At 43.4% G+C, this 27,199-nt stretch overlaps 1 protein-coding gene across 4 annotated transcripts in view; it reads left to right on the forward strand.

Annotated features, from left to right (window-relative positions):
- The window catches only part of abcc8 (ATP-binding cassette, sub-family C (CFTR/MRP), member 8), a 200,913-nt gene that overhangs the window by 110,238 nt on the left and 63,476 nt on the right, over positions 1 to 27,199 (forward strand). For 3 of the 4 annotated variants that reach the window (XM_067993856.1, XM_067993859.1, XM_067993860.1), the window contains 6 exons: positions 5,642 to 5,717; positions 9,955 to 10,060; positions 10,792 to 10,827; positions 14,800 to 14,838; positions 20,866 to 20,964; positions 25,988 to 26,072. In XM_067993856.1, coding sequence (XP_067849957.1) covers positions 5,642 to 5,717; positions 9,955 to 10,060; positions 10,792 to 10,827; positions 14,800 to 14,838; positions 20,866 to 20,964; positions 25,988 to 26,072 — 441 coding nt within the window. The remainder of the gene's footprint in view (positions 1 to 5,641; positions 5,718 to 9,954; positions 10,061 to 10,791; positions 10,828 to 14,799; positions 14,839 to 20,865; positions 20,965 to 25,987; positions 26,073 to 27,199) is intronic. The other variant, XM_067993858.1, reaches the window with a different exon arrangement.

Genomic DNA, 27,199 nt, shown 5'->3' on the forward strand with positions numbered 1-27,199 from the left:
GTGGGGGGGGTGCGATTAGGTCAGGAGGGAGAGTAGCGGTTGGCAGGGATCGGGGATGGCAGAGGCCAGGTTCAGGGGTTAAGACAGAGGCCGGAATCGGGGGAAGGCCAGAGACTGGGTTCAGGAGAGGGGTTGAGGGCAGCGGGTTCGCGACAGTGAACGGGGGCAATCCTGCTCCTCTCGGCTCCTCATTCAGGTAAGTATTTTTTGAACACTTACCTTTTTGGTGGCGGCTTGCAGCGGTCCTTTTAAGGACCACCTGCTAGGCCGCATGTCGACCTGGTTTGCCTGAGTGCAGCCGAAGCCAGCACAGGCTGCATCAGAGCATACTAATCTTGCATAGGGGGCCTCAAACAGAAGATAGGTCCCTTATTTGCATATGCAAAGTGCTAAGGCCTGTTTCAGGCATGGGCCCTGGACACCTTTTTTTTGCCGATGCCAGTATGGTTGGCGGCATACTTCCGGTTTGTAATGAGCTTGCGCTTCTAGCCCACCATATTGGAGACTTTGGAGGCAGTTTAGTGTTTGAAAAACGGGCGCTGTACTGTCGAATTTCTAGGCTTAAATGTTACTGCAAGTTAATGAGATTTGTTAATGCTTTTTTAATTTGGTAATTTTATCTGACTCGAATAACTTATCATGATGCAGTTGTAAGTGTGCTTGTGTACGGTGATGTAGTTTCTTTTAATATTTATTCTCGGAAAGAAGACAATATTGGCAAGGTCGCCTATATTGATCATTTCTACTTGCACTGAGAACGAGCTAGTGGGTCTTCTCCTTGAACCAATGCAGCCCTTGTGGTGTTGGTGCTCCCACTATGGTGTTAGGTAGGGAATTGCAGGATATTGACCCAGCAGCGATGAAGGAACAGTGATATATATCTAAGAAGTCAAATGATGTGTGACTTAGAGGGGAATTTAGCGTCGATGGTGTTCCCATGACATTACTGCTCTTGTCCTTCTCAGGTAGGGAGGTGGTGTCAAAGTAAACTTGGTGAATTGCTGCGGATTGTACATCGTACAGCCACAGTGGTGGAGGAGGTGGATATTGGGCCAGAAATCACTCCTGAAATAATGGAGGAGCTCAACAGCGCTCTCCGTTGTTAGTGGTGAATTGAAAGAGCAAGTTCCCACGTTTGCACATGCGCAGTGAAATGTGGAAATCGTGAACTTGCTCCTAGTGGTTCGCTGGCAATATGGCAGCTTCAAGTTAAAGGGCCATCGCACGCTGCAGTCAGAGAAATCATTCAAAAATCACAAACTTGATTATCTGCCCAGCTGGAAAGTAACTAATGTCGCCACCAAACAGGTACGTTTAAAAATACCAGGTCTAAGCTAAGTTTTAAAAATCTTAATGATTGCCAAACAACTAAAAATTAACTTTTAAAAATGTGGAGTCTCATATTACTCTTATTTTAATAGTTTTTGGTCAATAAAAAAAAATTAAAATTAAAAAATGTTTTCTTTTTTATTTTTCCCTTCTGTCTCTTTAATTTAATTCAATTATTTATTGGGTTTTTTAATTAAAAAAATATTTACAATGACATTCAGAATAACTAACTTTAAATGAATGAAGTCTGCTTGCCTGCTTGAACAATGCAGCCTGAATCTATGGGCGTGACTTCTCTTCCTGACAGATTCTGTGGGCATGTCTTCTATTCTCACAGACTGTTCCATGCACGTCAACTCACGCTGCTCAGAGGCTGAGTTGATAGTGCACAATTTTTTTAAAGTTCAAAATCAAGCAATTCAACACCACAGAGCCCGCAGTAAGTATTTTCGTTAATTTAATTCGCAGGAGCTGCAGTGAGCGTTGCCTCGCTGCTATGCGTGATTTCTGGCCCATTGAGTCCAGTGGCACAGGAGCCAATCGAGTGAACTACTCTGACCTGGATGGTGTTGAGCTTCTTGAGTGTTGTTGCAGTTGCAGCCATCCAGGCGAGTGGTGAGTATTTCATCACACTCCTGGCTTGAGGCTTGTAGATGATGGAGAAATTTTAAGGAATCAGGAGGTGAGCCGCTCTTTACGGAGTACCAACCTCTGCCCTGCTCTTGGAACTACAGTTTTGATATGGCTTGTCCGGTTACGTTTCCGGTCAGTAGTGACCCCAAGATGTTGATGGGCGGCTCAGCAATGGTGGTGCCGTTGAAGATCATGGGGAGATGGCTGGGCCTTCTCTTGTTCAAAATGGTCATTGCCTGGCATTTACATAGCGCAAATACTGCCTGTCATTTACCAGCCCAAATCTGGACATTATCAAGGTCATGCTGTAGGCTGGCGTGGCTGCTTTGCTATTGGAGGAGTTGTAAAAGGAGCTGAACACTGTGGAATTGTCGCTGTGGTTCATTGATGGCCTGACCATCTAACCCAACCATATACAACCTGTATTCAGTACACATGACTATTAGTGTAGACTTTTAACTTGAAGTTCCAGTTGTTGGAGCATATTTTGGGTTCTAACTTATCCGTTAGTATCCAAGCCACAATTTCTCTTGTGCTTTGATGCTTCCTACAGCCACGAGAATCAAATCTGTGAGATAGCTGAGCTACTTACAGTTCTTTTCTTGCAACTCTCAAACATAAAGAACAAAAACACTCCCAGGTCAGGTATAGCAAAAGCCAAATGCAGAATAAAGCTTCCTCATCTCGGCTCAAGATCCCGTCTTAACCTCTGTTTCATAAGAACCGCGCCCCCCACCCACCCCACCGACTCCATCACAAATGTTTTTTTTCTATTTTACATACGTACTGTATGTTCTATGAGACTATCAATTTAAGTCAAATTATGGGTACTTTTGCACTGTGGACCGCACGCAGTAGGAATTGGTTTCCGTTGCCCAATCTCACATCACATCAGAGTCTAACATCCAGGAGAGAGGAAACACTCTCGGCCCCTGTCCACACTGGGATATCTTGTGGGTTCTGTATCTGACAATTGTTTTTAAAGTTTTAAGAGCTAAATAAACAGTTATTTATTGAATAATTAGCTGCACTTTTACTTAATCTATTTTATGTTGGGGGTCTTTACTGTCATATTTTAGCATGACTAGAGTTTATATCTTGACCATTTTACCATAATTTGCTTTGTTGTGATTTAAGTAAAGTTTTTTTTAAGTTGCTCCACATTCCAGAGGTGAAAGGACAATCTGCTTACCTCTGTATCACTCAGTTCACCATTTAAAAATCAGCCTTGATAGATTAAAAGGGAGCCTGAGAGTCAATTTCTAAAGTGGAATTTGGCCTTCACAGCAAGGAATGTTTGAAAAATAAACACACCATTACACCTTGTGATTATTTCATAATTTGGATATCAATGTATATAAAAATTTTCCTTTTAATCTGTTTTCCATTAATTTTCTCCCATTAGTAAGTGTCTCCCACACCAAGTGCCTTTCCTCACCCTGAGTTTCTCCTTTCCTCTCTGTGCTTTTCCTCGCTTTCAGATTTTATCTTATCCTCAAATGTTCTCATCTCTTCAGTGTCTCCCCCCACCCCAGTTGGGAAGTTTTCACTTGGGTTATGAGCAATTACAGGCACAAACTCATGCCCTACCACACTAAGACCCAGCACAAAGCACCAATGTTCTTTTACCACAGAGCCATCCTTATTTGGAACTTGAGTATGTAACTATTGTTTGTAAGTATAGACAGTATTTCATATTATGTTTGTAAAGCTGAATAAGATACACAGTCATGTAACATTCTAATTATGTAATAAATTACAAAATTCACATAATATCACCAGTAGTGCACATCATTGAATGAACTTTGGCCTAGACTGGTGGTACTTTGATTTGATATTGCACTGAATTTTGGTTGCTTTATCAATTATCAGCCAAATCTCTGTCTGCTCCAGAAGAACCAAGTACAGTTATATTTAGCTGAACAACTGGGGCAGGTACAATGCCCCGAATTGCATTACTTGAATACACTGTAGAGATCAATGAAATCTGTTTGCTCAAGTGAGTTAAGTTCTAAATGAAATACAAATCCTATTTCATTATCGTCCATGCATATTCTATTTGTAACTGAACCAAGTTACTGCTTATTAACATTTTGCAGAGATTGACCAAGGACAATTACAATGTCTAAGGGTGTTTTCATTTTTCCCATTATGCCATCTGACCTATCTGGAGGTGACCAAATGCCTTAACTAGAGATTAAGTACTACATTCACAGGGCTATCTCAACTCAAAATAGAACTTGTTTCACCTGCAAATTCTGGAGCTGGTGTGAATTTCTAGCTGTGGGACTATACGCAAAAGGGAGGAAAGAGCCACCTTAGTACTTCAGTTCTGAACAGCAGATAACAAATAAGCAGTGCCAGAGTACAGGCAGACTCAGCTGCACATACATCCGCTGGACAGTCAATCTCATAGGTAGACCATGACAGTAATTCCACATGAGCCTGAAATCCTTGCTGTGAATTGGAATTATTCACATAGTCCTTTTCCAGTCATCATCATGCTAGCTGACTGATGTGAGGCTCCCCAATTATTAATGCATACATATTCAGGTTGTTATCTTCTACAAGTCCAAAGCCAAAACTGGAGAAGGATAGTGGCAGAGCAGGGGATGGGATCACAATTTAAGTTTGGGTGATTGTTTTGCTGCTGCCAAAAAAATAATTTAAAACTTCAATAACTAATGTCCCCACAGCATAAGACACCGAAGTAGAAAAACTGATTCTTTAGAAGATTTTCAGTTTACATTTTAGAAATTTCGGGAAAACCTGCTCAAAGACCAAACTGTCCGGTCAAAAATCAGATAAGTGGCAACCCTAAATTGCATGGTCCTACTGTGGATAGTATAGGTGATTCTAACTCCCTCTGCCCTCCGCGAATAGGGAGTGGCAGATTTAAAATTGAGATGATCGAATTACCGGCCCACTCCAGCACTGCTATCATTTTAACTCAGGCATTCCACTGGGCAGCCCAGGGACTTGCCTGAATTATGCAGAAACCTCATTAATTCATGCCAATTGGGGTATTATGATGTACATAGGACCCCGATGCAATTTTAACAATCTACTGGGCAGAGTGTGCATCGTGGACGCTCTGCTCGGTAAAATCTGTGGGCAAGAGGAAGAGGCCCAAAAAGGTAAGTGTGAAAATTACTTTTGTGGGATGAGGAAGAGCAGGAGCGCTCCTCCGAGCTCCACAAGAATAGTGTGGATCACTGCCACTCTGTACTCCCGCTATACCCCCCACCACGACCTACCTTCCTGCCGGCCAGGTCGCCCAAGAGTGAGGCCAACTCGGAACGCCTGTTTGGGATGTGCAGCTCACCAGTAGCATGGTAATGAGGCCTTGCACTCAAAATGGACCAGGCCTCCTGCCCAATAATTAAAATCCCTTGCCCAGTGTCTGTGTTGCATCATTGAATTTCAAGACATCATTAACTGTTTTACTGCAGATTGGATAAGTGCAGTGAGAGTCAACAGAGTGCTCCCAAGTGTTTAATTACAGTGACGGTATGTCATTGTGGGAACTATGTCATTGGATTCAGGGCATGTAATCATAGACATCAATGTGTAATACACATTACGTACAATTGTTCCTGAATCACTAATGTTGATCTCTGATGTTTAAGAGTTAATTGTATTTTACAGATTTTTCTAACACATTTTCATATGAATGCAGGTGACAAATGGATTTTTTACCTGGACATCTGATGGAGCACCAACTCTGTCTAACATCGATATCAAGATTCCTTATGGTAGGACAGTGAATGAATTCAATTAACGATGAATGAAAAATGTCTTAATAATAAATCCCTGTTATGTTGATTGGGAACATACACAAATCAGCTCCTGTTACCTGTGGATAGTGTACAGTTGCAGCTAATGAAGTCAGGAGTTGTGCTTTCAGCTCTATTGAACCTGGTACCACTGCACAGCTGAGCTGGTAGCAAAGCTAAAATTCACATTGTGAGATTCATACATGTTCACTTTCAACCCCCACCAATGCAACTGCCACAAATCTCCATGATCTGCCTTTGTTTGTGGATTCTGAAATAGAAACATAGGTAGCCATGAATCTGAAACAGGGGCTTAGTACTATAGGGGTAGAAATCCGTCTGCCACAGCAGCGCAAAATGGGCGGTATCGCATTTGCCGCCTGTTATACGCGTCACCCGATATTCAGTTCCATTGAAATCGATGGAAGCTGCCACCTAAGACAGATTTCTACCCCATGGCATTAAACAGTGAATTGATTTTTAATATTTTAACGCTATAAGATTGGAATATGAACTCTGAAAATGCACAGGTTTTCCAGCAAGCACCCACCATAACTCCGGGAAAGGCTCGAGAAATAGATCAGGATGCAAATATGACGGCTCCAGACTTTCACTTCTAGTTCCCAGGAAGCCTTGCCTGGATGAAACCTCCATGCACCCAAACATGTTTCACCATGTCAAAGTTGGCAGGGCCAGAGGACAGGGACACTCTACCCTGGGAGTCCCCAGTTCCTCGGCCTCAATGGGACCCAGTGTAAGTGTGGAGGTGAGGAATTGCAGCTTCCTGAAAGAGAAAAATGGGACCCACCTAAAGAGGGTATTTTTTTTTAATCTTCATTATCAGCCACCTTTAAGAGGGCTAAATAGGCAAAAAAAATCATTACTCCATTGCGGGCAGAAGCCACTCCCCTAGATGGCAGCAGATACCAGATCTTTTGGCCTGTTAGGGTGGGCACCCAAGATGGGCTCATAATAGCACAGTGCCTGCTGGGCCCACGCTAATTAGGTGCCCTTCCGCTGACTTTATACTGTGGTGGCGTAACTGCCAGGATCGTGTTCCTAAGTAATTTTAAGGCCGTTGTATTTATTATCTGGGGAATTGTGCGAGCATATACCCAAGTAAGATACAAGGACAGTGATGCAGTCAACATATTAGTGATTATGGTGAGTTTTGGCAATGATATTAGCAAAATAACTGTAACGCTGTGATATTAGAGGCTGTAAATACACAGTTCAAAGTTCAAAGTGCATCCTTGGATACACCCAAAGGTGTTGGGTTAAATTTTTCTTTAAAATGTCATGCTGGGGTATGGCTGGTGTTGTTGATTGTTCTGGGACCAAGGATTGAATCCAGTCCATACTGATGGTATCAATGTCTCCTGTCTGTGCCATCCGCCAGGGTACTGTGCTGAATGAGTTTGGCCAGTCTAAAGTCAGTTTCTAGTTGGTTTGGCCAAAACTGCCTACAGTTTGACACATATTTGGGATAATTTTAATTTTTGGCCAAAGTGTAAAATGGGCCTGTTACACATCTCTCCTGATTTTCTGCAAACAAAAATTGGGAGAGACGTATAACAGGTGGCCGATCCAATTTCGCCTTTTTACTCTATCACCAAAAGTTAAAATTATCCCCATTGACACTTCAAACTGTGCTCATCTAAAACATCAAGGTGCCTGTCACATTGCAAATTGTATTGCAAAGATCCTTCAATTATACTGAAAGATGATGTCTGTCATATAATGGATGAAGAAAGTCTGCAACTTGGGATGATAGCTGTTGGTAGGTGTTAACTGGAGGCTGGGCATGAGAATACATGTTTATATATCCAAGATTCAGTACCTACCATGATTGTGTTGTAATGAGGTAAGGACTTGCTGCTGAAGCTCTGCACCTCCAACTAATAGCATCACCATTCAATAGGTTATGCTGTGTATCAATGATAAGGTCCGGAGGAGGGTAGCTATGGACTCTCAGAATTTACGGTGAGTGATGCTGCCTACCATACCACTCAAAAATAATTCCTAGTTCACTGCCTGCCTAACATGGACTCAACCTGGAGCTTTTCAGTTGCCTAATAACCAACAAATGATAGTCCTCCTTGAAGGGAGGTAAGTGGGTTTCTTTGGAGTCAAGATGACTATAAGATGGCATGCCTGGTGATGGAACATGAGAAATGAGTCAACCTTTCATGGTAGATTCAGTTATCTGCTCCATGAACCAGGCAGCTCCAGATTGCTGCAGAAGTTCTGCTGATCGCTTACCAGCCAACCTGACTCACTAATGGGACATGGAGGGATAGACCTGGCACTTGGAGCCTTTCCACATGGTTCCAGATAACCCTGTAAGCCAATGCCCAAGGGTAGAGTGATCTCACCTGAACAAGCAATGGAAAGCTTGCCAGTGCTCCATGCTGGTAAATTGCATAATTTTAGCAGGTTAACCACCAGAAGTAACCCTCTGCTCTGACAACCTGTACCTAAGCTTTCTGCTGGGGTGATGGGAAGAAGATTTGCACTCCATACAGGCAAACAGAAACTCTATCTGTGTAGTTTTCCAAGTAGTTCAGTTTGAAAACTATTAAAGATGATGATGGATTTCTGCATGTGTTAGATCAAAATAAAAAGTCTGTATCCAAAATGGGATATGGTGCAGAGGAAACTCTTCAATTGAGCTCCGAATAAGATCATCATGGATGCTGTTGTCCTTCTGAACTCCAGGTGAACTGCTTGAACATTGGGACACCAGTAGTTTTGTTCAGATGGCACAAATAAAACCTCTACCGATCCTGGAGATGGTGTTGAGCCTAACTGCCCTGGTGTGTTTCTTCAAATTTTCTAATTGTACTATTCTTGAATGACATTTGGTCCACTGGAAATGTCATCACCATCTCACTTAACATGTTTATAGATCAGTGATTTATGGATGCAGGGTTACATTTTGTCGTACAAATTTCAAGATCACAAGATACTTATGGATGAGGATGGTCATTCAGCCCATTCTAATCTATCGATCCAGGACAACGCTGCTTCTAGTTGTTTCTTAAATGATTCTAGGATTTTCAGCTCCACCGCTCTGCCCAGAAGTCTATTCCAAGTGTTGATCATTCTCTGCGTGAAGAAGAACCTTCTGATATCAGTCTCAAAGTTACCTTTCACTAGTTTGAACCTGTGGCCCCTTGTCCTACTCTCACAATTTAATTTATAGCAGTGTTGTCCAATACATTACCCACTAACCACATGTGGCTAATTGGGAATCCAGATGTGAATAATTGCATTTTTGATTAGCAAATAACAAATTAGTAATAGGCACTGTCCATGTCAGTACCATGAAACTACCAGACACATTGTATGAAGAGGGGAGCTGTTGTCATGGTCCAGCTTGACCATTTGGATTAATTTCTTCTGTTGGCTCCAGGCTAACAGAAGAAAGCAAGCCCGACCAATAATGAGCAGCTCCAATAGGGCGCGTCATGGCGAAGAGAAAGCAGCATCCAACCGGGTTCTGGATGTAAAGCAGGGGTGGGTCTGCTGAATTTCGATATGTGAGTCAACATTCTCATCAATCAATCTGAGGAAGTCAAAGTACCACTCACAACTGGTGGACAAAAACCTAGAAGCTGCTGTGTCTGATAAATTCATGACAGAATTTCAAGAGAAAGACTGCAAAGTGTTGCACTGAATGGTGGTAGATGTTTGTTAAGTAAGTACATTCATACAAAATGGCTGTATGTAAGGCATTTTCGACTAAAATTAGTACATGTGGCCAAAACAGTGTTGCCGGAGCTACACCTGTGGCTAGTCTGCGATTTCCATTGGACAAAACTGATTTATAGAAGTATTCTGGATTAAGCTTTTCCATACCATTTATGATCTTATGTATCTCTATAAGATCGGCTTTCAGATGCCTCCTTTGCAGACTGAAAATCCCAAGTCTTTCCAGTCTTTCCTCATAACTCAGACCCCTGACACTAGCCCTGTGGCTCTTCTCTGCATTGCCTCCAGTGCTTGAATTTCTTCTTTGTTTCTCATCCAAATCAACATTTTCATGAGTAATTGTGCATTTCAGTTATTAGAATATGAGCTGCATTGAGATACTAGACAAGAGCAACATTCCCTCCTCGTTACAGGTTCACTAGCCAGAAGCAACTTAAAGTCTAATAAGTGCTGAAGTAATGGATTGGTAATGTGAAGCTGAAAGATTTCCCTTTTTTTCCAGGACAGCTAACGATGATAGTTGGCCAGGTCGGGTGTGGCAAATCTTCCCTGCTCTTGGCAGCTCTTGGAGAAATGCAAAAAAATTCTGGAAATGTCTACTGGAACAGGTATCAATCCAGCCAAAAGCTATTAAGATGTGTCCTGAATTGTAAGGGCTTCAGTATTATGTTGAATCCATTGTGTTTCATGAATGGCCTTGAGATCTTGATGTTCCAGAGCCACTTTTGCTTTGCTCTGTAAACTAAATGATATTAGCAAACTATAATCCCAGATTGTAATTTTAGCACTAAAGAGACAAAACAAATTTAATAAGGGAAACCTTGCCCCTACTGCCCCCCATCTCTTTGAGAATTCAGTATATGATGAATCAAGGCTGAGAGCTCGCTTCCTACCAGTGTGTACTCTGCCCTCACACCAAGCACCGTTACATGGTATCCTTATTCATTACACCTGTCTTTTGGAAGACACTTTAAATTGAGGCCTGTCTGCCTCCTCAGGTGAATGTAAAAGATCCCACAGCACTATTCGACAAAGAGCAGGGGATTTCTCCCAGTGTTCTGGACAACATTTATACCTCAACCAACACCTAAAAACAAATGATCTGGTCATTTATTTCATTGCTGCTTGTGGGACCTTGCTGTGCGCAAATTGGCTGCCGCATTTCTTACAATACAATAGTGACTACACTTCAAAAGCACTTTGTTAGCTCTAAAGTACTTTGGGACATCCTGAAGTCAAGAATGGCCCTACATTAGTGCAAGTTCTTTCTTTTTTTCTATTTGTACATGAACAAACATTATTCTTTTTCTCTAACTTGTTCTCCTTTATGCTCCTCCAGCCTTCCTGGCAGTGAATCCATGACAGGAGAAGGCAGGTATGGTATCCAATTATGTTTTCACTGTCACAATTTCCTTCAGCTTTAGATGTGCTGTAACAGGACAAGATTAAAAAAAGATGATTTTCTTCAGCTTCTCTTTATCAGACCTTGGCTTGTTTATCACCATGTGTTTCCATGGATTGGTGGTTTATAAACAGACTGAGTCAGGTTTTTTTTTACAAATGATTGATCACTTCAGTTTAATGCTGGCTAGTGTCCTTGATATGTAGGAAGAGGAGCTGTTGCTGGCAGTGTACAACCTGGATGACATTGAGATGCTTCTGCCAAATGCTGTGATTTTTGTTTGAACATTCTGGTATTATTCCAGCCTAGCACTTCTGCCCAGCACTCTGGTCCCCCCATTCATCTGAAACACCTTGCTAAAGTTTAAGTACTGTCAGCTTCCCTTTATTTTGGTGTCTCTCAGAGTAATTGATGCCTATTTTAAAAATATTTTAGTCAAGTATGGGAAATTAATAAACAGTACTAACCTTTGGTATGTGTATCAGAATGGATTTTCAACAGGCTAAAGATAATTCTGTTGATTAGGCTATCCTGTGAAATTAGGCGTCCATAAAAATGACATAAATCTAAGAGTAAATTTTCCATGTCTATCCTCCCAATTGCACATTGCCTGTGATTCTTCATTTATTAAAATTAATGGATAGAAAATCACATGCCAGGATGTGGAATTTCCCAATATGTACTCCTAGCATGTGCTGCGAGTACAGATTATGCATCATTGTTTGGGAGAATGGAGAGGGATAGAAAGATATGGTAATACATTGAGCATAATATGGGATGAAAATCAACAGATATAGCATTATATTTGGTGTGTATTTTTTGCAGTTAAAGTGAATAAAACTAAGATTTCTTGTTAACACAACTTCATAAAAATTTCTTCTAATTCTACCTATGTCAGAATACTAACTGGAATCTTTATTGTAAAACTTGTTACCATAAAATAAAACGTGATTCTCTAATTATAAGGAGTTCAATCATAGTGTGCTGCTGGATTTATTATTTCAAAGGATAAGCTTCCGTTGGAAACTGAGCAGTAAGCCTGGAACAATTGAAGCAAATGAATGAATTTAATAATAAAGCTTTTTACCTGTGAGACTTTTAATACTTTAATCTTAAAGTCACTATTATGTGTTCCACCAGCGCTAGCAATACTCTTCCTCTACCCCTCCCCAAAATAAAATGGCAGATACTGAAGAATGTTAGAAAAACGGTCTAATGTATTTAAAACACATCTTTTCAAGATTTCACAACTGGAGCACCAGATCCTTTCTGACAGAATGTCTTCGAACTAAAACATTGGGCTCGATTTACGGACGTCTGAGACGGCGGGTTCGTGGCAGGGCGGCTCCGAAAATCAGGGATTCCCGGGGCGGGTCCGGAGCCCGGCTCCAGCCCGCCCACTTCCGGGTTCCCCAGTGACGCGCTTAGATGTGTGCGCAGCCCCCGCACGCGGGACTCCCACCGGCAATTAAAGCCGGCGGGATCCCACTTAGATAGTTCAGGTCGTTAGGAGACCTGATTTGTCGGATATTTTAGGAGGGTGGGATTTTCAACTCAACACTCCCAGTTGAAATGGACATGTTGCAGCCACCAGTGGCAGCTGCAAAGGTCCATTTGACAGGTGGGGGGTGGAGACCCTCACTCAGTGCAGGAGGCCACTCTGTCACTTTGGACAAAGTTTGGCCTGCACCACCCTCCTCCTAACAATAACATTCACAAACTTGGAACCTCAACACCGGTGTGCGGACACATTTACCTACCTTGCGGACCCCCTCAGATGTACATCTTCCGGATGGGGGCCGCCGTAGCTACAGTCATAACCTCCTCGGAGGACGAACAGCATGACCAGCCTCACCGGCCACACCGTCCACCTCTGACACGTGGAACTCCACAACACAGTGCTGTGACACATCCACCTGCACAGCAGGAGGGAGGACAACAGCAGAGAGAGATGCGTCGCAGAAGGCACTACCCTCGCCACAGGGTCTACAGACCGAGGCTCAGCTTCCTGGACCTCTCTGAGCAGCAGTGCACATGGAGGCTCAGAGTCACTCGACATGTAGTCGTGGACATCTGCAGCATCCTTCATGCCGAGCTGCTCTCGGCTGGCCCGAGCACCATCTTCTTACCTGTCGCTGTCAAAGTCACCACTGCCCTCAACAACTTCTTCTCCGCATCCTTCCAGGGTGCCACCGGGGACCTCGCCGGCATCTCTCAGTCGTCTGCACAAAAGAGCCCTGCAAATACACCTACACCCACTCTGCAGTGACACAATGGGTGGCATTAGGTGTGGGTCTTCATGGTGATCCTCAGGAAAGGGCATTATTGCACAAACCAGACAGGATTCGCAAAGACGTGGCAGTAGTGGTGACAATATAATATGTAATGTGAGTTGATCAGAAATCAAATTTTAGTAAAAACCATGACAAACCCTCAAACACCCTTGTGCATCCCCTTCATGCTCATGACATGTTTGCCTTACGCTTCCTACTACACATATGTGATGCATGCCCTGTGGCTGCAGCACAGGTAGTGGCAGGTTGGGTGAGGCTGACCGTGAGAGAGATGCACGAGAGGGTGAGTATGAAATAGAGCCATGAGATTGTATGAGGATTGGGTTGAGTGGTAGTGGCGGGATGAGTACTGGCGAGGTGAGTAAGTGCAGGTAAGATGAGGATGAGCTTTGAGTAGGTGTGAGGAGTGATGTGACAGAGTAGTGTTGGCAGTGAAGTAGGAGATGTGAGGTGGGGGCGGTGATGTGGCAGATGGAGTGTAGGGGAATGAGTAAGTGTACTCACTTCGGCTGACCTACTGAGGTCATTGAAGCGCCTCCTGCACTGTATGCAGGTGCGTGATATGTTGGTGGTGCTGGTGACCTCCTCTGCCACCTCGAGCCAGGCCGTCATGGTGGCAGAGGCAGGCCACTTCCTCCCGTCCACCGGGGAGAAGATCTCTGTCCTCCTCCTCCTCACGCCATCCAGTAGGACCTGGAGTGAGGCATCATTAAACCTGGGAGCAGCCTTCCCCCTGGGCTGCTGCATGCTGTAATTTTGGCTCCTTTCTGCAGCATCAGTCAGTGGAGGACTGCCCCTTTAAATAGGGCTCCTCCAGCTGACAGCCTATGATGCGGGTGCGCAGTCCGCCCGCTGTGCAGCTTTCCAGCGCGAAACCCGGAAGCCAAGGTAAGTGCCGTCAATTAGGCTGCGATCGCGTGCGGAGCTCCCCGAATTCACTGGGCGCGTTACCCACGGGCCCAGTCGACCCCCCGCTGCCAACCTGCCTCACTCCTAAATCGAGCCCATTAACTCTGTTTCTTTCTCCACAGATGCTGCCTGACTTGCTGAGTATTTCCAGCATTTTCTGTTTTTATTTCAGATTTCCAGCATCCCATAGTATTTTGCTTTTGATGGAGCACCAGATCCTCTGCTGACAGCTCCCCCTGACAAAACATTCTGGAACAACACTGCCGTCTGTGCAAAGCTGGAGTGCGGGCTATTTGTTTGAGAGATAACAAAAGAAACTGCAAATGATGGAAATCTGCAATAGAAACAGTAGAAGCTTGAAATGGACAGCAATTCAGTCAGCATCTGAAATAGAAACATGGGTTAATGTTTTGGATGGGACCTTTTGTCAATTTTTTTTCCATAACCGAGGGGAGGGGAGAACAACAATTGATGGGTACAGTTATGCTAATTATTTTACAAAGACGCAACAAATGGGTTTGACGGCCTGTAAACAGATCGGAAAGATGTGTAAAGGGCTGCACACTTATACAAAAGCCATTCTCATTCAGTTGAAGGTTGCACATTCTGACTGACTTGCTGTGTATTTCCTGCATTTTCAGTTTGTATTTATGCATTTAGAAGGGTTTAACTGAAGTAATAAATGCTTCACTGCCCTAAAGAGACATAATATTTTGTCCTCTTTCTGTTTAAAATATTGCAGCAGTACCGAGGAGGACACAGCTGTTGATGTTGAAATGAGGTATATCAAGTCATTCTCTCCCAATCACTGGAAAGTTGTTCTCTTGCCCAAATTCCTCCCGGTGTTACTTTATGGTTGCAGATATTTGCAGACTTTGTTGGGTGTGCCTCCTAGGGTTAGGGTTGCCAACTTTTCAGGATTGCCCTGGAGTTTCCAGGAATTGAAGATTAATCTCCAGGATACTGCTACGAGCAAACCCAGGAGAAAAATCATAGGGACATTTAAAAAGATTGTGTGTTATTTTTTCATTTTCTTTGAACATTTATTCGTATTAAAAATATTCAAGACAGGATAAAAATGCTGTTTGACTGACAATCAAGCATCATTCAATCGGGTAATTAAGCATCTGTTTGCTTTCCAATTGGTGTGGGAAGATGGTGCACTGCAAGGATGGACATGTCAGGCGACCATTGGTGGGAGCGTGGGGGCGGTTGGAGGCAGGAGATTGTGTGATGAAACCTCCAGGAATACATCCAATCTGAGTTGGCAACCCGACCTGGGCTGCACTTGCTCTCTGGTGTTACCTTTACATCCTCTGTCTACACACCTGTCATTAATGTTTGTGTGGTAGAATTTCACTGGCCCTAATGTGTGTTCTGTGTAAAGATAATTTTTCAACTTTCATTTTCAGTTCTTTGTGTGTTGTGCCACACTGCTGTGTTTTGTTGGTGTACTGAACAAATATATTTGTAAATTGTTTTATGAAGTTTAAGTTCTGCAGTGTCACAAGCAGATTACTACACTTAGGAGCTATACTTATAGACCAGTGAAACTCCTTTCAAAACAATCTGATTAATATTTTGCGTCCAAGCTTTACTTTTCCCATCAATGTTTTTGCTTGAACAGCAAGTCTTGATGACTTTTTCGGTGCAATTTCCTTGGAGCCCAAGTCTAAAAGTGTAAGGGAACTAGATTAAAACAAACACACGTGCACATTCTTAAAATGACAAAGATGTCTGAAACATCTGGTTAAATGAATATATCATCAGCTTCCTCGTGCTGTTGAGTTCTGTGAGTCCTCGCAGGAAGCGCAAGTCCTTTCTGTAAAAGTAATATTTTCTTTCATCTCCTTTTAAGAATTTTTAGCTCACATTTTGGTAGTGGCAAAATCCTAAAATTGCAGTTTTGGTTTTGAGCATGTTTCTTTGGGAAAATCTTTCTCATATCTCTGAATGGTAGTGAAACTAATACCACAAGTCCATGCATTTGATATTGTGTCAAGTTCTGAAAGTACAATCCGTTAAGAGATTTACACAACCTCCAGATGCTGTTGTATCTGGTATTGATGAACTCTGTTGAAGTAGCTGTGCAGTCTGTAATGGCGCTTGTAAATTTTGACAATTTTAAGCACAAAGTGGCTAATTACTTGAAATTCATTGACAGGAGGGATATTTCAACTGGACTGACACAAGGTCAATTTCTGATGCTATCTCTGGTAGGGAGCATTGTCACAGTCATGTCAAGCAGAGAACACTACTATAGTTGGCACATGTTGGCAAATCTCTGTGTAATCACACTGTGTTAAATAATTAGCAAAGAAAATTAGAAACGTTGACAAATTTAACCAACGACACTCGTAATTTTATTCGTTCATGGGATGTGGGCGTCGCTGGCAAGGCCAGCATTTATTGTTCATCCCTAATTGCCCTTGAGAAGGGGGTGGTGAGCCGCCTTCTTGAAACACTGCAGTCCGTGTGGTGAAGGTTCTCCCACAGTGCTGTTAGGGAGGGAGTTCCAGGATTTTGACCAAACGACGATGGAGGAACGGTGATATATTTCCAAGTCGGATGGTGTGTGACTTGGAGGGGAACGTGCAGGTGGTGGTGTTCCCATGTGCCTGCTGCCCTTGTTCTTCTAGGTGGTAGAGGTCGCAAGTTTGGGAGGTGCTGTCAAAGAAGCCTTGGCGAGTTGCTGCAGTGCATCCTGTGCACCGGTGGTGAAGGGATTGAATATTTAGGGTGGTAGATGGGGTGCCAATCAAGCAGGCTGCTTTGTTCTGGATGGTGTCGAGTTTCTTGAGTGTTGTTCGAGCTGCACTCATCCAGGCAAGTGGAGAGTATTCCATCACACTCCTGACTTGTGCCTTGTAGATGGTGGAAAGGCTTTGGGCAATCAGGAGGTGAGTCAATCGCTGCAGAATACGCAGCCTCTGACCTGCTCTGTAGTCACTGTATTTATGTGCCTGGTCCAATTACGTTTCTGGTCAATGGTGACCCCCAGGATGTTGATAGTGGGGGATTCGGTGATGGTAATGCCATTGAATGTCAAGGGGAGGTGGTTAGACTCCCTCTTGTTGGAGATGGTCATTGCCTGGCACTTGTCTGGCACGAATGTTACTTGTCACTTATCAGCCCAAACCTGGATGTTGTTCAGGTCTTGCTGCATGTGGGAACGGACTGCTTCATTATCTGAGGAACTGTGAATGGAACTAAACATCAGCGAACATCCCCATTTCTGACCTTATGATGGAGGGAAGGTCATTGATGAAGCAGCTGAAGATGGTTGGGCCTAGGACACTGCCCTGAGGAACTCCTGCAGCAATGTCCTGGGGCTGAGATGATTGGCCTCCAACAACCACTGCCATCTTCCTTTGTGCTAGGTATGACTCCAGACAATGGAAAGTTTTCACCCTGATTCCCATTGACTTCAATTTTACTAGGGCTCCTTGGTGCCACATTCGTTCAAATGCTGCCTTGATGTCAAGGGCAGTCACTCTCACCTCACCTCTGGAATTCAACTCTTTTATCCATGTTTGGACCAAGGCTGTCATGAGTTCTGGAGCCGCGTGGCTCTGGCGGAACCCAAACTGAGCATCGGTGAGCAGGTTATTGGTGAGTAAGTGCCGCTTGATAGCTCTGTCGACGACACCTTCCATCACTTTGCTGATGATTGAGTGTAGACTGATGGGGCGGTAATTGGCCGGATTGGATTTGTCCTGATTTTTGTGGACAGGACATACCTGGGAAATTTTCCCCATTGTCGGGTAGATGCCAGTGTTGTAGCTGTACTGGAACAGCTTGGCTAGAGGTGCGGCTAGTTCTGGAGCACAAGTCTTCAGCACGACAGCCGGGATGCTGTCGGGGCCTATAGCCTTTGCTGTATCCAGTGCACTCAGTCGTTTCTTGATATCACGTGGAATGAATCGAATTGGCTGAAGACTGGCTTCTGTGATGGTGAAGATATCGGGAGGAGGCCGAGATGGATCATCCACTCAGCACTTCTGGCTGAAGATGGTTGCAAACGCTTCAGCCTTGTCTTTTGCAGTCACGTGCTGGAATCTGCCATCATTGAGGATGGGGATGTTTACAGAGCCTCCTCCTCCCATTAGTTGTTTAATTGTCCACATCCATTCACGACTGGATGTGGCAGGACTGCAGAGCTATGATCTGATCCGTTGGTTGTGGAATCGCTTAGCTCTGTCTATAGCATGTTGCTTCCGCTGTTTAGCATGCATGTTGTAGCTTCACCAGGTTGGCACCTCATTTTTCAGTACGCCTGCTGCTGCTCCTGGCATGCTCTTCTACACTCCTCATTGCACCAGGGTTGATCCCCTGGCTTGTTGGTAATGGTAGAGTGAGAAATATGCCGGGCCATGAGGTTACAGATTGTGCTGGAATACAATTCTGCTGCTGCTGATGGTCCACAGTGCCTCATGGATGCCCAGTTTTGAGCTGCCAGATCTGTTCTGAATCTATCCCATTTAACACGGTGGTTTTTAAAAATTTATTCGTTCATGGGATGTGAGCGTCGCTGGCGAGGCTGGCATTTATTGCCCATCCCTAATTGCCCTGGAGAAGGTTGTGGTGAGCCACCTTCTTGAACCGCTGTAGCCCATGTGGTGAAAGTGCTCCCACAGTGGTGTTAGGAAGGGAGTTCCAGGACTTTGACCCAGTGACGATGAAGGAACGGCGATATATTTCCAAGTCGGGATGGTGTGTGACTTGGAGCTGAACGTGCAGGTGGTGTTGTTCCCATGTGCCTGCTGCCCTTGTCCTTTTAGGTGGTAGAGGTCGCGGGTTTGGGAGGTGCAGTCGAAGAAGCCTTGGCGAGTTGCTGCAGTGCATCCTGTGGATGGTACACACTGCAGCCACAGTGCGCCGGTGGTGAAGGGAGTGAATGTTTAGGGTGATGGATGGGTGCCAATCAAGCGGGCTGCTTTGTCCTGGATGGTGTTGTGCTTCTTGAGTGTTGTTGGAGCTGCACTCATCCAGGTAAGTGGAGAGTATTCAATCACACTCCTGACTTGTGCCTTGTAGATGGTGGAAAGACTTTGGGGAGTCAGGAGGTGAGTCACTCGCCGCAGAATACCCAGCCTCTGACCTGCTCTTGTAGCCACAGTATTTATGTGGCTGGTCCAGTTAAGTTTCTTGTCAATGGTGACTGCCTGAATGTTGATGGTGGGGGATTCGGCGATGGTAATGCCATTGAATGTCAAGGGGAGGTGGTTAGACTCTCTCTTGTTGGAGATGGTCATTGCCTGGCACTTGTCTGGCGCGAATGTTACTTGCCACTTATGAGCCCAAGCCTGGATTTTGTCCAGGTCTTGCTGCATGCGGGCATGGACTGCTTCATTATCTGGTAGTGTCACACAACACGTTGGATGGTGTCCTCAGTGTGAAGACGGTACTTCGTCTCCACGATGGTCACTCCTACATGGACAGATGCATCTACGACATGTAGATTGGTGAGGATGAGGTCAAGTAGGTTTTTCCCTCGTGTTGGTTCGCTCACCACCTGCCGCAGGCCCAGTCTCACAGCTGTGTCCTTCAGGACTCGGCCAGCAGTGGTGCTACCGAGCCACTCTTAGTGATGGTCATTGAAGTCCCCCACCTAGAGTACATTCTGTGCCCTTGTTACCCTCAATGCTTCCTCCAAGTGCTGCTCAACATGGAGGAGGACTAATTCATCAGCTGAGGTGGTAATCAGCAGGAGGTATCATTGCCCATGTTTGACCTGGTGCCATGAGATTTCATGGGGTCCGGAGTCAATGTTGAGGACTCCCAGGGCCACTCCCTCCTGACTGTATATCACTGTACTGCCACCTCTGCTGGTGAGACAGGACACACCCGAGGATGGTGATGGAAGAGTCTGGGACTTTGGCTGAAAGATATGATTCCGTGAGTCTGGCTATGTCAGGCTTTTGCTTGACTAGTCTGTGGGACAGCTCCCCCAATTTTGGCACAAGTCCCCAGATGTTAGTGAGGAGGACTTTGCAGGGCGACTGGGCTTGGTTTGCCTTTGTCGTGTCTGGTGCCTGGTGGTCCGATGCCGGGTGATCCGTCCGGTTTATTCTTATTGTGATTTTCTGTAGTGAGATTGTACAACTTGCTCGGCCATTTCAGAGGGCGATTAAGAATCAACCACATTGCTGTGGGTCTGGAGTCACATATAGGCCAGACCGGGTAAGGACGGCAGGCTTCTTTCCCTAAAGGACATTAGTGAACCAGATGGGTTTTTACAACAATCCGGTAGTATCATGGCCACCATTACTGATACTAGTGTTTTTTTATTCCAGATTTTATTTATTTAATTGAATGTAATATTCCCCAGCTGCCATGGCGGGATTTGAACTCATGACTCCGGATTATTGGTCCAGGTCTCTGGATTAGTAGTCCAGTAACATAACCATTATGCTACTGTACCCTCGTAATGCATAGTAAAAGGTTGATAAGCCCTAAATATTATAACTTTCCAACAGATGAAATTCTAGTTGTTCTGTAAATCCCATCACACCACTAACAGACAATGGGCTCCAAGATCCTAAAGAGAATAACAATCTTCTCAAGGGTGACTCAAGGCAGGATCTTGGAAGTTCTGAATGGGCGATTGTGATCATGAGCAAAAGTGCACCACACTAGTCCCCATCATGTGTTATATTAGAATATTATCAACCAGGACACTGGAGAGGCAGGTCTTTGCACTGTGTCTGTCATCTAAATATATCATACATTTTATTCGCATTTATAATATCAGTTTATCTATGTGCACTGTGCAAGTAGTTTGTGAACTGTTTTTGTTATCTCTTAGGAGAAGGAGTTCTGTGGCCTATGCTGCGCAGAAGCCCTGGTTATTGAATACTACAGTGGAAGAGAACATCACCTTTGGAAGTCCTTTAAACAAACAAAGGTGAAAGACTTTGTGTAAGGGTAGAATAGACACGTATCATTGCTTACTCTATAACATGGAACCCCTTCTCTCTTTTTGACTTCATACAGTATTTATTTCGTCTAGTTTATTAAATAATGAAATTAGAGATTGGCAGAGGGCATTGGAGTATCAGTGTTTTGTGCAGTGGAGGGATCAGTAATGGATTTGTGCACAAAAGTTTCTATATGGTAAGTTCCAGATCTCACTTTGTTTTCTTTAAGGAGAGACACTGAGGTTGATTTTAATCCTACCCACCCAGTGGATACTACAAGTCTCTTTTTATTTCTTTCTTTTACTGCCTGGAGCAGTGTAGTTAGGATCTTTGCCCACCACATTTGAAGTCAGATTTAGCATAGGTGATTCTTAATCCTCTTGAATGACTGACCGCGAAGGAATATTATAGAATCAAAGAATGATTACAGCACAGGAGTCCATTTGGACCATCGAGCCTGTGCCGGCTCTTTGTAAGAGCAATCCAGTTAGTCCCATTCCCCCACTCTTTCCGCTTTGCCCTGCAGATTTTTTCCCTTCAAGTATTTATCCAACTCCTTTTTGAAAGCCATGATTGATTCTACTTTCACCACCCTTTCAGGCATCACATTCCAGATCATAACCATTCGCTGCATAAAAAAGCTTTTCCTCATGTCACCTTTGGTTCTTTTGCCAGCCACTTTAAATCTGTATCCTCTGGTTCGCGACCCTTTCGTCAATGGGAACAGTTTCTCTTTATTTACTTTATCTAAGACCTTCATGATTTTGAACACTTCTCTCAAATCTCCTCTCAACCTTCTTTGCTCTAAGGAGAACAACCCCAGCTTCTCCAGTCTATCCACATAACTGAAGTCCCTCATCCCTGGAACCATTCTAGTGAATCTTTTCTGCACCCTCTCTAAGGCCTTCACATCCTTCCTGAAGTGCGATGCCCAGAATTCGACACAATACTCCAGTTGCTGACGAACCAGTGTTTTATGAAGGTTCAACATAACTTCTTTGCTTTTGTACTCTATTTATAAAGCCCAGGATCCCGAATGCTTTTTTAACCGCTTTCTTAACCGTCCTGCCACCTTCAAAGATTTGTACACATATACCCTCAGGTCTCTCTGTTCCTGCACCTCATTTAGAATTGTACCATTTATTTATATTGCCTCTCCTCATCCTTCCTGCCAAAGTGTATCACTTTGCACTTCTCTGCATTCAATTTCATCTGCCATGTGTCTGCCCATTACACTAGCCTGTCTATGTCATCTGCAAATTTGGAAATCGTGCCCTGTACACCCAAGTCTAAGTCATTAATAGATATCAAGAAAAGCAGTGGTCCTAGTACCAACCCCTGGGGAACACCACTGTGTACCTTCCTTCAGTCGGAAAAACAACCGTTCATACCTTCCTTCAGTCGGAAAAACAACCGTTCACCACTACTCTCTGTTTCCTGTCATTTAGCCATTTTCGTATCTATGCTGCCACTGCCCCTTTTTATTCCATGGGCTTCAATTTTGCTGACAAGCCTATTATGTGGCACTTTATCAAACGCCTTTTCAAAGTCCATATACACAACATCAACCGTGATGCCCTCATCAACCGTCTCTGTTACCTCATTAAAAAACTCATTCAAGTTAGTTAAACATGATTTGCCTTTAACAAATCCGTGCTGGCTTTCCTTTATTAATCCACACTTGTCCAAGTGACTATTAATTTTGTCCCAGATTATCATTTATAAAAGCTTCCCCACCACCAAGGTTAAACTCACCTATAGTTGCCAGGTTTATCCTCACACCCTTTTTTGAATAAGGGTGTAACATTTGCAATTCTCCAGTCCTCTGGCACCACCCCTCTATCTAAGGAGGATTGGAAAATTATGGCCAATACCTCCGCAATTTCCACCCTTACTTCCCTCAGCAACCTAGGATGCATCCCATCTGGATTGGGTGACTTACCTACTTTAAGGACAGCCAGCCTTTCTAGTACCTTCTCTTTATTAATTTTTAGCCTATCCAGTATCTCAACCAAGTCCTCTTTTACTGTGACTTTTGGCAGCATCTTCTTCCTTGTTAAAGACAGATGCAAAGTATTCATTTAGCACTCAGCCATGCCCTCTGCCTCCATGCGTAGATCTCCTTTTTGGTCCTTAATCGATCCCACCCTCCTCTTACTACCCGTTTACTATCCATATGCCTGTAGAAGACTTTGGATACCCTTTTATGTTGCCGCCAGTCTATTCCCGTACTCTTTCTTTGCCCCTTTTATTTCCTTTTTCACTTCTCTATACTTTCTATATTCAGCCTGCTTCTCACTTGTATTATCAACATGACATCTATCATGTGCCCCTTTTTCTGCTTCATCTTACTCGCTATCTCTTTCGTCATCCAGGGAGCTCTGGATTTGGTTGCCCTACTTTCCCCCTCGTGGGAATGTACCTAGACTGTACTCGAACCATCTCCTCTTTAAAGGCTGCCCATTGTTTCATTACAGTTTTGCCTGTCACTCTTTGGTTCCAATTTACCCGGGCCAGAACCATTCTCAACCTACTGAAATTGGCCCTCCTCCAATTAAGTATTTTATTGCTCCTTGTCCTTTTCCATAACTAATCTAAACCTTATGACGCTATTATCACTGTTCCCTAAATGTTCCCCCATTGATATTTGCTCCACTTGACCCACCTCATTCCACAGAACTAGATCCAGCAATGCCTCCTTCCTCGTTGGACCCGAAACAGACTGATCAAGAAAGATCTCCTGAATACACTTCAGAAATTCCTTCCCCTCTTTGCCCTTTACACTATTAATATCACAGTCTATATTAGGATAGTTGAAGTCCCCCATTATCACTACTCTATGTTTCTTGTAATTTCCCTGCAAATTTGCTCCTCTACATCCTTCCCAATGGTTGGTAGCCTATAGAATACGCCCAGTCGTGTATGGCACCTCTTTTGTTAACTCTAACCAAATAGATTCTGTCCTTGACCCCTCCAGGACATCCTCTCTCTCCAGCGCTGCAATATTCTCCTTAATCAATACTGCCACCCCCCTCCATTTTTTCCTTCCCTATCTTTCCTGAACACCTTGTATCCAGGAATATTTAGTACCCAATCCTGCCCTTTTTTGAGCCAGGTCTCCGTTATCGCCACAACATCATACTCCCATGTGGCTATTTGCGCCACAGCTCACCAACCTTATTTACCACGCTTCGTGCGTTTACATACATGCATTCTAAACCTACCTTAGACCTTCTTGTATTCTCTCTTAGCCTGATCCCACCTAATACTGTATTATTTCTTACTCTAGTGCTATCTGTCTCTCCCAATCCTTTGTGCGCCTTGCTTCTCCTTTCTAATGTTGCATCCTGGTGCCCATCCCCCTGCAAATTAGTTTAAACCCTCCCCCACAGTACTAATGAACCTCTCCACGAGGACATTGGTCCCAGCTCGGTTGAGGTGCAACCCTTCTGTTTTAAACAGGTCCCTCCTGCCCCTCTTTACCCATCTTTGTCACATGCACCAAAGTTTAACCTACAATTTGTGCATGCCTTTCCCTTCCTGCAGCCAGAGATAGCTTTACAATGCTGTCCTAATGCTATTGAAAATTTTAATGGTATGTGCAGGGCACCTCTAAGCACAGAAGTATAATTTGGGTCATAAAGGTTCACTATACTTCTCACATGGTACATAAATAACCTTTAATGAAGGTTGCACAGTCACATCAATCAGTAACAATGCCTCTCTGTCAACATTTACAGCACTTTAATGGTTCAGTAAGCAATTATCTAACCAAAATGGTAATGTTTTAAACAGACCATGACAGATGGTGTTTTTTGTGACTGCTGTAATCGGGTAGTTTGTTCAATGGTTCGACAACATTGTTTTTTTCAAAGAGGACACTGTGGGCTTGGGGAGGGGGAGTTCTACATGTCTGAAGCCACCACCAGGTCTGGAGTCTACACTGAAAAACGAATGAAATGATTCAGTATTTGGTGAACAGAATGACACAAAAATCTTTCATTTCACTTCGCAGGCATAAGTTCTAATGTAGCCCAGATGGATGGAAAAAGCAGCTCTCCTCTCCAATGACCAATTCTCCAAAGTGAATTGAAGCCAGCCTAATTCCTGTTCCAATTTGACATAGGCACACAGAACAGTGTTCCTCAAATAGGCTGGGTGTTTTGTGCTGATTCAGCTGCTGAGTTCCAATTGGCCACAAGATGAGACTGTGAACTGTTATATTAATTCAGTCAGTGGTGTTGGTCTGCCATTGGGGCTGAGGCGGATTGCTAGAGCAGCAAAAATGAACTTTGAATTCTATCTACCTTGTGATTTCAAGGGCGTTATTAGTACCCCGCTTAGAGTCATATACTAACTTGTTGGCTTTTTCACAATAAAATTTATCCAGCTTTTTAATGTTAGCAAGGGGAGCATTGCTGTTTGGCCAAGCAAAGCTCCCCTCGCTAACATTATAAAGCTGGATAAACTTTATTGTGAAAAAGCCAACAAGTCAGTCAGTCAGTTCTTTGCCAACATTTTAATAAGTTTAAAAATTAAGTTTGAAAAGTTACCCCAGAAACTTTTTAAACTTAATTTCACACTGCATTCTTTTATACTGCAGCTGATGTAATGTTGAAAACTCCCTGTTTGAGGTGATCTCAATTTGAGTTACTTTACACCATTACGTTCCAGGCTTAATGTTAATCCAGAGTCAAAACTGCTTCATATTGACTCAAAATGTGTAGGATAACTAAACTATAAAAGAACTTTCTGATATCATGGGGTGTGAAGTAGAACAAGGTTTGATTCCTCTTTGTGATCAGCCCGTACCTTAACAAGAGCGTGGCAATAAATCACTGCCTTTTAATCACGATTTAACTGGTTTAAGCTCTGAGTCATTGCTTCCTTTTACTCAGATAAAACCAAGTAAGAGTTTCCAACAATGCAGTTTGTGTTTAATTTCCCCTGAATCAATTAACTGGATGTAATAAAATGATTCCTATTGACTCTTTGCTGCTCTCTCCACAGATATAAAGCAGTAATTGATGCTTGTTCACTTCAGCCAGATATTGACATCCTTCCTCAGGGAGATCAGACTCAGATTGGTGAGAGGGTCAGTAACCACATTGTTATTTTTTGTTTTTTTTAAAGAAAATATTTTTTCCATTACACAAAAAGAAGTATGGTTGGATAAAAGCCTATCACTGGATTTTAGTCAGCAATTGTTTTTCTCCTTTTTTCCCGCCAGACAATTAATAGCAACAGCAATTTACAGTTGGCAAAATATTAGCTTCCCATTTGAGAGAGTAAAAGGGTAGGTGGTATGGGAATCATACTAATCCCCAAAGTAATACAAACCTATGAGAGGTAACCGCTGCAAATTAGGGTATTTTCTGTATTTTATTTTCTACTCATCTTTTAGGTCACTGCAGTACATTATATCATTCCCTGGTGGAGAGGGCGGGCAAAAGACCTGTTCCCACGCCACAGGTAATATCTCTGTACAGTTGGCCATTATGAGGGGTATTTGATTGGCTCATATTCAGAAGTTTTTTTTCCCTTCTCTTGGGAAAGTAACTCAGCTTTTGCTCATTTAACAAATCACAGCCAGGATGTCATATTCTATCAGTACATGGCACAGAATGTCGTTATTGTCAAATATTATGATATTCTGTTAAATATGTAAGTAGTGACTTCAGTTAGACATAAATCCAATTCAATATACTCTGATATACTAACTCCATAACTTTCTGAACCCAGGGTCGTAGTCCTCTCCTGTGAATCGCATTATTTTGCTTTGTGGATGTCACAATAGTTGTTCACGAATAGTTGTTCTCCAACAGTTTTGTTCATTATAACAGGCCAGAATTCACTGTCAAAATAACGGTGAGGCTAATGGCTCTCGCCATTGTTTATGTGCAAATGGTGCAGCAACTTCAGGCGAGGGGCAGATGCGCGATTAAACATGGATATCCAAAAGTTGCTGTCCGAGTTGCACCACTCCTCCATTTGCTTCGTGAAAATGGCATCTTACTGTCTGCCTCACCATTGAAATGCATTGAATAGTGTGAAGGTGCTGCATTTGTGCAGTAGATATGAACTAAACTCGCCACAGAAAGTTAAATCTTGTCATTTCAAGTCTAAGTACCCTTTTAACGACGTAATAAGTGTTAATTACTGCCAATCAACCTCTCAGGCACTGAAAATTAACTACTATAAGTGTGGAGTCTCATTCTTTCA

This window comes from Heptranchias perlo, chromosome 12, assembly GCF_035084215.1.
Source record: "Heptranchias perlo isolate sHepPer1 chromosome 12, sHepPer1.hap1, whole genome shotgun sequence".
NCBI lineage: Eukaryota > Metazoa > Chordata > Chondrichthyes > Hexanchiformes > Hexanchidae > Heptranchias > Heptranchias perlo.